At 41.2% G+C, this 14043-nt stretch overlaps 1 protein-coding gene across 4 annotated transcripts in view; it reads right to left on the bottom strand.

Annotated features, from left to right (window-relative positions):
* Positions 1-432: 432 nt before the first annotated feature.
* The window catches only part of LOC138736906 (glycoprotein endo-alpha-1,2-mannosidase-like), a 55115-nt gene continuing 41504 nt past the window's right edge, over positions 433-14043 (bottom strand). For all 4 annotated transcript variants that reach the window (XM_069887095.1, XM_069887099.1, XM_069887096.1 and 1 more), the window contains one exon: positions 433-4975. In XM_069887095.1, coding sequence (XP_069743196.1) covers positions 4339-4975 — 637 coding nt within the window. In that variant the 3' untranslated portion in view covers positions 433-4338. The remainder of the gene's footprint in view (positions 4976-14043) is intronic.

The raw sequence follows: 14043 nt of genomic DNA, 5'->3' as shown, positions 1-14043 counted from the left end.
CTTGTCAGCCACAAACTAGCCTGCAGCTGACGTAGACATTACCCCTCCATAAATCTTCGTCCGCGAAGCCAAGCCAAAGAGGTTAAGCATAACACATTATGTAAATGTTAAAAAATAATACTTAGGAAAGCTCTAACATTCCCACAATGTATTTCACATTTTGCATGTTACATGTCTCCAACATGTCAGTCTACATATTGAAAACCAATATGATCTCCAACAGAACACTAAATAATATAGTTAGGTTAAATTAAACATTGCAAAAACTGAAATTTACAAGATATGCTCCAGGATTATGCAAAGATTCATGCACTGAAAATTATTCAGCTATCAACTCTTAATTCAGACTATACAAAATTCAGAAATATTTAAAAATACAGCCTGTGCTTCTGAGCTAAAAGAATTCAAAATAATGCACATGGACTCTTGCAATCAGAGAATGTTATATTCCAGTTTATTGGTAATTACATTAATCTTTGTATCTTCACGCCACTCCTTGCAACACAAGCTGGAGATGTCAAAAGAAGAATTTAAAACTAAACCCAAAATTGCTCAAGTGTATTAAAATTGAAAGTAATTCTCATTATTTCTGGATGCCTGTATTCTTCACTGGGTCCCAATCTTCAGCAATCAATTAATGGTTTTTACATACAAAAAATATTGCTGGAAGCAGTGATTTTTAAAAAATAAAATGCATTTGTCTCCAGGAATAATGTACCAGATTATGATATAATAGGTACATTATCCACAATAATTTCAATTTAATTTTCAATGTTCGTTTAATTTTATTGCAGTTAGAGCAGTTCCAAGAGCATTCAGGGCAGTGGTGTGCTCCTCCTGCAGGACCTGAGAATTTAGGGAAGATTTCCAGTGTCCCTGATGACTTCACCTGTGAGGTGCATTTGGCTGCAGCTCCTTACAGACCCACTTTGTGGGTGGCAGTCAGAAACAGGGCATCCTAACCAGCATAGAGCAGTGTTCCTGATTCCAAGCCATAAGTCTAGACCACAACACCTTACCCTTCAAAGAAAAATAGTAGGGAGTGACCCATTGAAATGTGATTTTGACACATTAAATTACAAAAAAAGTATACTCGGTTACCAGTTAACGATGGAAAGTGCTTCCAACAACCAGGAAGAAACAATTAACTTGGGAGAACCAAAAGAGGATTAAATGAGTTCTACATCTTCGTGAAGAACAGAAGGATGACTGGAGTCAGGATATTATTGCTCAGGAATAAAGAGAACATGTGCCTGGAGGTGGAGGGGGTAGAAAAGGCCCTTAATGAAGACTTTGGCTCAGTGTTTACCAGGGAGAGGGATCTTGATGAATGTAAGGTCACTGTAGAACAGGTTAATGTACCGGAGCATGTAATGGTTCAGAAAAAAAATTCTGAAAAACATTTGTTTATACAAGTTTCCCAGAGTCAGAAGGGAGTCACACAAAGTTCCTATGGGAGGCAAGGGAAGAGATTGTTAGGGCATTGATGAAGAGCTTTGCAACCTCCCTAGCCACTTGAGTGGTACCAGACTGGAGAATGTTTCATTGTTCAAAAAAGGTAATATGGATAATGCTGAAAATTATAGTTCAGTGAGCCAGTGGTGGGCAAATTACTTGAGATGTTTATGGACAGGATTTACAAGCAGTTTGGAGAAGCAAAATAGTATTAGGGATAGTAAGATGACTTTGTGAAGGGGCGGTCGTGCTTCACATCTAAATGTGTTGAAGAAGAAATTGAAGGCTGAGCGGTGGACATGGGTGTATATGGATTTTAGTAATGCATTTGATATCCCCCATGGTATGCTCATCTAGAATGTCATGAGGCATAGGATCCATAGAAACTTGACTATGTGGATTCAGAATTGGCTTGCCCACAGATGGCAAATGGTAATTGTAGATGGAATGTATTCTGCCAGGGAGGTCAGTGACTGGTGGTGTTTGGAGGGGATCGATCTGGGTCCCACTTGCTCTGTGATTTTTATAAATGAACAGGCATAAGGAAGTAAAGGGTGGATCAGTAAGTTTGAGGGTGACATGAATGTTAGAATAGAAAGCTATCGTAGGTTTAAATTATATACAGACAGGATACAGAGTTGGGCAAAGAAGTAGCAGACAGAGTTCAATCTGGCAAAGTGTAAAGTGATACTTTGGAATATTGAATTTGAAGGTGGAGTACAAGATCAATGGCAGGATTCCTCGGAGTGGGGAGGAAGAGAGGTATCTTGGAGTCCAAGTCCATAGATCCCTCAAGGTTGCTGCACAAGTTGATAGGGTGATTAAGGTGTACTATGCACTGGCTTTCATTAGTAATGGGATTGAGTCATTAACTGCAAGGAAATGCTGCAGGTCTATAAAAATAGACTGGTTAGACCACTAAGAGTATTGTGTTTAGTTCAGACTGCCTTAATACGGGAAGACAAAGCTTTTGAGAGGATACAGAGGTGGTTTACCAGGATACTGCCTGGATTAGAGAAGTGTTTGGGGGAAAGGTTGAGTGAGCTATTTTTTTTTTACAGTGACAGAGAACAACAGGTGACTTAATAAGGGTACAAGATTATAAGAGGCGTACATACAGACAGCATCTTATTCCCAGGTTGGTAATGGTCAATTCCAGAAGACATCGGTTTGAGAAGAGAAAAGGGGGGGGGGCGGGGGGGGGGGGGGGGACACGACACAGTCTGTGAGAAAGGGTATGTTTATTAAAGGTCACCCCAACATTATCCTGCACTATGAGTGATATTATCTATTAATGCAAAATCTGTTCAGTACATTTCCATTCCAGTCAATAGAATTTCTGATTACAACTTGTGGGGAAACAAAAAAAAAATCACAAAATACTGGCTTAGTCCATCCAAGTATAATTAAAGGTTCTCAATTGGTGTATTTTAGCAGAGGTATATTTCCAAACGTATCCTCAAAATAGTTTAACAGTGTATATTCAGTCAGTGGTCCTTGAGACTAATGGAAAAAGTTATCTACAAATAGAAAGGTTATCCTTACTATTACCAAAAGAAATTTAAGTGAAAAAGCCTCAAATGAAATAGCCTACATAGCGCAAAATGATAAAGCAGCATGAGCGTATACTATAGGTGGAACTCACACATTAGTCAGCTGGAGCTCATTATCTCAATTCAATACACAAAAATATCCACATTAATCATCAAAGATTCCCTGAATTATTTGTCTTACAATCTGACATTCAATTTTAGAAAAAAAAACCACAAGTGGAGCAAAATAGGAAGCACTTCAAATGTGGTCCACTTTTGCAGCATCAAAGGAAGTTTCAATAACGACAATGTCACAGATGAGTTTAGCAAATATGAAAAACATCCATTCCCTCTCTAGTTTTACTCTTGTTCAACTAAAATACAAATAAGCATTCAGTGACACTGAGTATTATATAAAAAAAAAACATTTCTTAGCAACAATTTTCCCATTCTCCTATATTTAGTGTGCAACAGAGTCCTGTCACCTCCAAATATATTCAGAGTTACACTGAAGAAATTAAAGCTTTTTCATTCAAGTAATTTGATAATTAACTAATTATTAGCTCAACTGAAAATCTCCACAATTGATCAGCAAATCAAAATTATACCGAAAAGACCAGAATAGATACTTAGGTTGTGTTGGGGTCATCATGCGACAATTGCCCCCCAGTAAATATGTGACTGAGTGGGAGTGAGTTTTCTTTCAATGATTGAATTAATATTCAGTTAGTGGTATTTCAAACAAGGGAAAGGATGAGGACTGGCATCTGTAGTTTTAAGCTACCATTTTCAACAGAGAACCCCTCATGTTTCACCTTACTGTGCAAAATAGACATATTAAAAAATATTTAATGTCATTGGGTATTCATACAAAATCCTATGGAGCTATTAAGTCCCGATGAATACATTTTTTTTTAAATTCAAGGTTATTAAAATAGACTACCTGATCACTACCACACTGCTGTTTGGAGGAGCAAGCTATATTTAAATGTTTTCTACAACATTGACGACAGTATTTTGGAATACTTGGCTGTCATGCAACCTAGAACATCTTGAAATATGCCACAAAATAAAAATTTGGCAGAGGAGCAAGTGAAGGAACCATCTGCCAGATTACAATTGACCACCCACAAAGTATCGTCTGAGCAAGTATTTCCTAAACTCAATAGGACAAAGACTTCTCTAATCATTTAAGTTCATATTTTGACTTTGAAGTTCAAAAGTAATTGAAAACCATTGAAATACAAGTTTAGCAACAATTTCCTCATTCCCACTCCACCACCCCCCTCCAAATTCTTTGCCAATACCTTAAATCAACATTTTATTCCTTTACTAAAGAAAGGCAAAACATTCACATCAACCACTGTTCTTTCTCTTTACGAAACTTTTCCGCCCATTTGCGAGTTATTTCCAGGTAGATGTCTGGATTATGAGGCAAATAATCCAGATAAACTAACTGACTTGACTTCTTGGGGACAGCTTTTTCAATCTGGGTTCCTTCATGCCACTCATTAAATGAGGTTACAGTGATGATGTCAGGTCGAACAAGAAGAGCAGTACTTAAAGCAGTTTCATAATATTTGCCATTGACTCGATTCCTTGTATTATGCTTGTTCCAAGCCCTAATACTGGTGTCTATATACCCAGGCCCTACACTTGGGATAAACATAAGGTTATTACTGTCACAAAAATCTTTTATTGCTTGCCAATTTTGATGAGAAGAACCATGGGAAAATCCATTTGTTGCAAAGTATGTATACATTCCATCAAATCCAGCCTGAAGAATTTCATTTTTATGTTTTTCTTCAACAATCAGGGCAATGAATAGTGCATCATATTGAGTATTTCGAACAGAACTCGACCCTGACACAGAGAAAAGGTTGGCCCAAGATTCTGGGCTTGTTAAGTAAGAATCATAAATGTAAAACATTGGGAGGGTTCTTCCTGTGTTGGTTTTGTGTCTATAAAATGCTGGATGGGATCCATACCTGTGAAAAGAGAAAAAAAAAACCAATGGTATTAGTCATAACCTGATTGCACTACGATTTACAAATCAAACTTCAATTTCAAAATTACAGCGCATTATTTGAGGTCAATATACAATACATACAGTGGAACAATGAATGGTCCAGAGGGCTGTGTCAGGACTGCCATGAGTCAGTGGGCAAATATTTTTAACGATGGCACAATACTTCGATTAAAGGAACAGGGAAATCATGTCACAATTGTACAAGATGCTGGTGACATTGCATTTGGAGTATTGGGTGCAGTTTTGGATACCCAGCAGGAGGAAAGATATTATTAAGCTAGAGAGTATGAAGCAGATTCACAAGGATTGAATGGATAAGCAAGAGCTTTTCTCCTTTGCCATAGGTTTTGCGGAAACTGCCAAAATGTTTGGCCTGGAAGTTAGCCTGAAGAAAACGGAGGTCCTCCTTCAGCCAGCTCCCCACCATGACTTCCAGCCCCCCCCACATCTCCATCGGGCACACAAAACTCAAAACGGTCAACCAGTTTACCTATCTCGGCTGCACCATTTCATCAGATGCAAGGGTCGACAACGAGATAGACAACAGACTCGCCAAGGCAAATAGCGCCTTTGGAAGACTACACAAAAGAGTCTGGGAAAACAACCAACTGAAAAACCTCACAAAGATAAGCGTATACAGAGCCGTTGTCATACCCACACTCCTGTTCAGCTCCGAATCATGGGTCCTCTACCGGCATCACCTACGGCTCCTAGAACGCTTCCACCAGCGTTGTCTCCGCTCCATCCTCAACTTTCATTGGAGCGACTTCATCCCTAACATCGAAGTACTCGAGAGGGCAGAGGCCGACAGCATCGAGTCCACGCTGCTGAAGATCCAGCTACGCTGGGTGGGTCACGTCTCCAGAAAGGAGGACCATCGCCTTCCCAAGATCGTTTTATATGGCGAGCTCGCCACTGGCCACCGTGACAGAGGTGCACCAAAGAAGAGGTACAAGGACTGCCTAAAGAAATCTCTTGGTGCCTGCCACATTGACCATCGCCAATGGGCTGATATCGCCTCAAACCGTGCATCTTGGCGCCTCACAGTTCGGTGGGCAGCAACCTCCTTCGAAGAAGACCGCAGAGCCCGCCTCACTGACAAAAGACAAAGAAAAACCCAACACCCAACACCAACCAACAAATTTTCCCCTGCAACCGTGTCTGCCTGTCCCGCATCGGACTTGTCAGCCACAATTGAGCCTGCAGCTGACGTGGACATTTACCCCCTCCATAAATCTTCGTCCGCGAAGCCAAGCCAAAGACTTAAGGTAGTATGCGAATGGAAAAAAAGGTTTGAGAACCACTGTAATAGAGGTCTATAAAATTATGAAGGGCATGAACAAGGTAAATAGTCATGGGGAGGGCAATCTAAAACTGGAGGGCATAGATTTAAGGAGAGCAGCACCTTCTACAGACAGAAGATTGTGGATATATGGAATAAGCTGCAGTGGAAGTGGTAGGTGATAATCGTAACATTTAAAGTACAGTTAGACAGGCACATGAATAGGAAAGGTTTAGACGGATATGGGCTGAATAGCAAATATGACTAGCTTGGTCAGCATGGACAAGTTGGAGTTGGGCCAAAATACCTTTTTCCATGCTGTAGAACTTATTGACTCCATACCTCAATGGAATTGCCAACAAAATTGCAATCACTAAGCACTGTTAGGTGTTTGGTATACTTCTGAGTGTTTGTCCTGTTGTTCCCAAGTGCTGGCTAAAAGTAGTGTATTCACAAATAGTTGTTTTCCAGATTGACGGTAAGGGAGCACAGGATCTCTTCTGTTCATGATAGATATTAATTACATGAAATTCAATGATATGCACAGGGCTAATAAAACAAGTTTTAGAGTTGGACAATGATCAGATGGAATTACATGGAGAAATTATAAAGAAATATATTTTCCTTGAATAATGAGAAAATGAAGTATACAAGATAGGGCAATTCATTCAACTGCAATTGTATGGCAATGCCTCTACTTAGAAAATTAAGTATGGCATTGTCCCCTGTTCCTCAACTACTCAATTTACCCGGGGGCCGCTGAAGGTAGAGTCTGGGTGAGGCTGGGCTGCATCAGGTTTTCCACAAGAAAAGCTCTTACAAAAACATTCCAATGTTATCAAATGTCTTTATTTTATAAAACACAAAATAAGATGAAAAAATAAATAAATTAACAATTCATAAGAAAAAAATAAAATCAATCAGTAATAAATAAATAACATGAAAATAATAATAATGTAAATAATAATACAGCAGATATAGAAGACTGAAGAAACCACATATAGTTGCTGACTGGAGAAATGTAATTATTATTATTCACATTCAAATGGTGTCACTGTTGCGCTGAAGTTTCAGTGTTTAGCCGATGCGTCTTTTCCTGTCCCGCTGAGCAACAACTTCCGGGTTCAGACTGGACACTGAAGCGCGTGAAGCAGGAGCAGCCGCAGAAATTGCGCATGTGTCATGTGCATATAATGACAAATAGAAAATGCACACAAATATGCTTATATTCGCAATAAGCCCAGCCGATGTCCCGCCCCCGAGAGCAATATACCCCACCGTGATTGGTAGGTTCGTTCAGCTCTGCACACAACACTGAAAAGTGCCAATCATATCAAACTCGCGGGCCGCACTAACATTAAACTTTCATATTAAGGCGGGGCCACAAACCATCATCCCGAGGGCCGCAGTTGGACCGTGGGCTGCAAGCTTGAGACCCCTGATTTAATGGATGCATCACAGAGTAGTAAGGGAGCTACTCGGAGAAACTACTGAAGATAGTGAATGTAGCTCAGAACATAAAAAAATGATCCTCTTCTACATGGAATCCACCTACATTTCTTCTTCTTCTTTGGCTTGGCTTCGCGGACGAAGATTTATGGAGGGGGTAAAAAGTCCACGTCAGCTGCAGGCTCGTTTGTGGCTGACAAGTCCGATGCGGGACAGGCAGACACGGTTGCAGCGGTTGCAGGGGAAAATTGGTTGGTTGGGGTTGGGTGTTGGGTTTTTCCTCCTTTGCCTTTTGTCAGTGAGGTGGGCTCTGCGGTCTTCTTCAAAGGAGGTTGCTGCCCGCCAAACTGTGAGGCGCCAAGATGCACGGTTTGAGGCGTTATCAGCCCACTGGCAGTGGCCAATGTGGCAGGCACCAAGAGATTTCTTTAGGCAGTCCTTGTACCTTTTCTTTGGTGCACCTCTGTCACGGTGGCCAGTGGAGAGCTCGCATCTAGAAAGGCAGCAAATATACTGAAAGACCCATCACATCACAATTTTGTTCCCCCTTTGATCAGGGAGAAAGGCTTAAGAGTGTGAAACAATGTACCAACAGGCTTAAAAGATATTTCTTTTCCCCCCTGCAGCCATCAGGTTCCTGAAAGAAATCCAGAAAAAGTCCCACCATGCTGTCCTTGTTTGATGCTAATTGATCATTGTAATGAGATTCAAAATTCTTTTATTGTCATGTATTAAAACAGAAAATGTAATATTACAGGAAATTTCCTTTACCACAAGGCAAACAAAGATTCGCTATCAGCAGAAACTGCCCAGTGCCCCTTACAGAGAAAGAGAAGCCAAAAAAAAAGCCCTCCCCCCATAAGAGTCACTTGGATTTACTTCCAGCACTCTTGCACCCACACAGCCTTCAGTCCAATCCATCGGCAACCTGAACTCCAGATCCAAACCTGTCATGATCAGAAAGCCCTCAGCGCTCTCAACCCCTTCTCGCATCTTGGTTCCAATACTTGGTACCCTTTAGCCAGTCTCAAACCCGTCTCCACCAGTCCGCAGTCTGGTTGGTGCAAGTCCCTTGACCATAGTTGCCTCGAGTCACCAACAGCCTACTGCCTGTGTTCTCTTCAGTCTCAGAGACTCTCGCTGGTCTGCCACCATGGTCACTGTCTCATGGGTCAGATCCTCTGCTTCTCCTTCTCAAACAGGTTAGGTCTCCCCATTTTCTGGTGTCCCGGGCCAGTCCTCTGCTTCCCCAGTCTTCAACCCCTTGTGGCCACTGCCGAACATCGGCATTGCTATCTTGAGACCAGGCCCTGAAGTCACAGAATTTTAAAATAAACCACTGTCTGCTCCTTTAACAAGCCGTTTAATGTCTGTAAAGAGCTACAGCAGTTGGACTGGGCAGTTGGATCTTGTGGGGGAATGCTGCTTCTCCGCACTCTGCTGGTCCGCACCAGCAGCATCACCGCCGTTTCAGTAGCTCCAGAAGCACCTGCACTTGTTTGGTAACTTGGTGCCTATTAAGAGAGGGTAGGGAAATAGGCAGTCAGTGCAGAATAGCCCCGTGGCCGTTCCCCTTCAACAAGTATACAGTTTTGGATGCTGCTGGGTGGAGGGGGAGAAACAATCTACAAGGAACAAGTCTTAGTGGTCAGGTCTCAGCCAGAGAATGGCTCTTTAGCTCAGAAGGGATGGGGGAAGAGGATTCGATAATTAGGGGACTGGAAGTTTTGTGAACAACATTAAGACAGGTGCCAGGGCCGACTCAGATCAAGTCCACAGCATTCTCATGTGGGAGGATGAGCAACCAGATGACATGGTCCACATTGGTACCAAAGATAGGAAAAGGGATAGGTCCTGAAGAGGGAATATAGAGTTGGGAAGGAAGCAAAATAGCAGGACATCAAGTGAGGTAATCTCTGGTGTGCTGCTGTGCCACACACCAGTGTGAGCGAGTCTGAAGAGTTGGTTTAGGGGTTCAACTTCATGGATCATTGGGATCTCTTTTTGGGAACTCTTTTTGGGAAGATATGACCCGAATGAGAGGGGGACTAAATATCCAGGCAGGCAGAATTGATGGAGCTTTTGGGTAGGGTATAAACTAGTTTGGCGGCCAGATGGGAACCAGAATGAAAGGGCAGAAGATACACAGATTGTGAGGAAGGAATAGTCAGTCAATTGCAGCACAAGATTAATGATTTAATTCATTGTATTTTGGAAGCAAAATTGATAAAGTTGATGAATACAGCACCAAAAGTCTTGTATTTAAATGCCCACAGTACAAGGTTGATGGTCTAAGTAGCACAGCTGGAAATTGTGCCCATCACTGAAAGACTAAATATCGGTGGGTACACAGTGTATCAGAAGGTGCACAGAGGGGGTGGCGTGGTTCTGCTCATTAAAAATGCAATACCTTTGGAGTGAGGAGACTTTGAATGAGAAGATGTAGTTTCCCAATTCTACCCACATGGATTCTATAAGGGTAAAAAGCCCCTGATGGGACTTGTATAAAGGCCTCCAAACAGAAACCAGGATGTAGCATGCAAATTCCAGAGCGAGTTAGGGAAGGCATTTTTAAAAAAAGGGCAAAGTTACAATCAAATGGGGAATTTCAATCTTCAGATTGGTTGGGAAAGTCAGGTTGGTGTAAAAATACACAATGCTGGAGAAACTCAGCAGGTCAAGCAGTGTCCTTTATATAGCAAAGGTAAAAATACATCACTGATGTTGCGGGCTTGAGGCCTTCATCAAGCTAGGATGGTGCTGGATCTCAAGAGAAGGAATTTATCAAATGCATTTAAGTGGCCTTTTAGAAAAGTTTGTTGCTGTGCTGACCTCTGAAATGGCAATTCTGGATTGGATATTGTGCAATGAACCAGAGTTAGTTAGGGTATTGAAGGTAAGGGAACCTTTAGAAGGCAGTGATCATAATATGATAGAAATTGCCCTGCAATTTGAGAGGAATAAACTAAAATCAGATGCATTAGTATAACAGTGGAATGAGAGGGGGAACTACAGGCATGAGAGGGGGAACTACAGGCATGAGAGGGGGAACTACAGGCATGAGAGGGGGAACTACAGGCATGAGAGGGGGAACTACAGGCATGAGAGGGGGAACTGGCAAATGTTGATTGGAATGGCACACCAGTAGGAAGGATAGCTGAGAAGTTTCTGCAAGAAATAAGGAAGTTGAAGGATAAGTATATTCCAAAAATGAAATATCTGAAGAGAAAAATGTCAACAAGGGAGTCAAAACAAGGGAGTCAAAACCAAAGTAAAAGCAAAAGAATGGGGATACAAGAAGCAAAAATTAGTGGGAAGAGCCTGAATTGGGAAGCTTTTAAAAACATACAGAAGGCAATTAAGGTCATTAAGGAGGAAAAGATTAACTTTGAAAGGAAGCTAGTATTACAAGCCCAGAGGACCCCAAAACCCAGCAACAAGACATTCAAGACAAATGGTTACTTAAACAAAGGCTGCTGTTAATCATCTTTAAACATGAAAACAGGATCACACTTTAACTTATTTCTATTAACTTAACTAACCTAACTTAACCCCCTTTCTAATTCTAAGTGCACATGTTAATGTGTGTGTAAATTTGGAAAAGTTCTTTAATTCACAGTCCAATCTCACTTCTCATTCCTCCAAGTTCACTAGTTACAGGCAATTCTTATGCACAGAATTTAACATTTACGAATTTCACCAGGCATTGGAACTTGAAAGTTAATGGTTCCTGCTCAGGAAGGTTCTTGTCAGTTTTCAGAGAGAAATTTGTTGTTCCTGGACACAAAGTGATCCCAGACTTACCTCATCAGGGTTTTCCAGATGATAACCTCTTTCTTTCAGGCCACCAGAGTTCCTTTTTCTTTCCCGTATTTCAAGTGAAACATTATGCAGCCAGTCCTCTCCTTTTGTACAGCCCACGATGGCTTTGACCAGGCTGAACTAAGCACTCACTACCAGTCTTCAAAATGGGGTTTTTCCACAAGCATGTCAGCTTGTCCTGTTCCAGTCCCAGCTGCTGCTGCTAAATTCTAGGACTGAACTGAATTTTCTCTTTCTCCCTCAGAGAAAAGCCTGCTTTACTCTCTCTGCTTGTAAAAACCACATGACTCTCTTAGAACAGAAAGCAGCACTCACAGCCTTTGCCTCCAAACTTAATCCTCCAAGTTCTTTCATCTTTTGCTTTTCAAAAAAACAATCCATTAGTGAAGTCCATTGGGCACTCCCCAAAGCTTTTGCAAAGGTATTTGGAGCCAGCCTGTCTAACTTGAGCAAAGCTCCAGTATTTTAAATGAGATCTGTTTTGAATTTTTTGTATGTGGCCTACACTTAAAAAAACCCTGCCACACTATCTCCCAAAATCATATCTATATACAATATAAAACATATTCTGTTACACTAGCAAATTAAAAAATACCAAGAGCTTTTTAAGCATATTAAGAGCAAAAAAAAGTATAGCTACAAGACTGATAGAAAATGACACTGAGTAAATTGTAATGGGAGACAAGGAGGTGGCTGATGAACTGACTGAGTATTTTACATCAGTCTTCACTGTGGAAGATATTAGCTGCACATCAGACTTTCAAGGGTATCAGAAGAGGCGAGGGCATTCATGATCACCAAAGATGGTCCTTTGGAAGATGAATGGGATTCACCCTTGGATTCAGAAACAAGTAGCTTTTGAGATTGTGAAGGCACCAGTATTGATCTTTCAGTAATCAATAGATTCTGGAGGACTGGAAAATTGCAAAGGACACTCAGCTATTTAAAAATGGAGAGAAGCAGCAGAAAAGAAATTATAGGCCTGCTAACCTAACATCAGTTGGGAATCCATTGTCAAGGAGTACGACAAGATAGGGCAAAGTCAGCATGATTTCTTTAAGGGAAAATCTTGCCTGACAAACCCACTGCATTTTTTTTTAGGAAACCACATCCAGGCGAGACAAAGCAAATGCAGCGGATGTTATTTAATTGGATTTTCAAAAGGCCTTTTGATACGGTGCCACACACGAGACCACTGAACAAGTTAAGAGCCCCTGGAATAACAGGAAAGATACCAGCATAGGTAGAGCATTGGCTGATTGGCGGGAAACAGAGTGTGGAAATAAAGGGATCCTATTTTGGTTGGCTTCCAGTTACCAGTAGTGTTTGGCAGGGTTTCCTGTTGAGTCCACTTTTTATGTTGTTACAATACAATTCCAATTATCCAAGATGGTCAGGACCAGGCCTATGTCAGATAGACTTTTCTTTCCCCCCTCCAGAGAACTGGTCATTTAAAAAAAAAACAGCCCAGGAGCAACTGCAAATCACTTGCAATTGTACGTCAACAACAAAGAACAAGGGAAGGCTTTTTAAGCATCAACGTTTAATTCTCAAAAAAAAAAACACTGGCCTGCTGCTGATCACCAACACCTCCCCACCGAGCTACTGCCAGCAGCCGGAGGTCCCCAGTCAGTTCAGCTCCAAAAAATTTTGGATAAATGAGGATTTCAGTGAATCCTATTTCAGATAATCAGAGTTGTACTGTATGTTAATGAAATGGAATGCAGAATATATGGCTTTGTGGTGAAGTTTGCAGATGATACAAAGTTAAGTGGAGGGACAGGTAGTGATAGAAAACAGAGGCCGAAGAGAGACTTGGATAGATTAGAAGAAGGACAGAGAAGTGGCAAATGAAATACAATGTTTGCAAGTAAACAGTCGAGCACTTTGGTTGAAGGAATAAAAGGGCCGACTATTATCTGGATAGAGAAAAATTCAAAATTCGGAGATGCAAAGGGACTTTTGGAGACCTTGTGCAGGATACCTTAAATGCTAACTTCCAGGGTGAAGGTGTTGAATGCAATGTTGATATTCATATCCAGAGGCATGGGATACAAGAGCATCGATGTAATATTGAGGCTTTATAAGGAACTGGTGAGGACTTGCTTGGAGAACTGGATACAGTTTTTGGCTCCTTATTTAAAAGATGTGGTGGCATTGGAGAGAGTTCAGAAAGGAGTCACAAGAATGATTCTTTGAATGAAGGGAATATCTGAGAAACATTTGACAGCTCTTGCACGATTCTCCTTGGAGTTCATAAGAATGGGGGAACCTCAGAAGCATTTTGAATGTTGAAAGGTCTGGACAGAATAGATGCGACAAAGTTGTTTCCCATGGTAAGGGAGCCTAGGACAAGAGGACACAACTTCAGGATTGAAGGGCACTTATTTAAAGCAGATGTAGAGGAATTTCTTTAGCCAGAGGGTGGTGAACCTCTGGAACCTGCTACCATAGGCAGCTGTAGTTATATTTAA

This window comes from Narcine bancroftii, chromosome 6 (assembly GCF_036971445.1).
Source record: "Narcine bancroftii isolate sNarBan1 chromosome 6, sNarBan1.hap1, whole genome shotgun sequence".
Taxonomy (NCBI): Eukaryota; Metazoa; Chordata; class Chondrichthyes; order Torpediniformes; family Narcinidae; genus Narcine; species Narcine bancroftii.
Note: the sequence above shows the minus strand (reverse complement) of the source record. Positions and strands in the feature narration are given on the sequence as shown.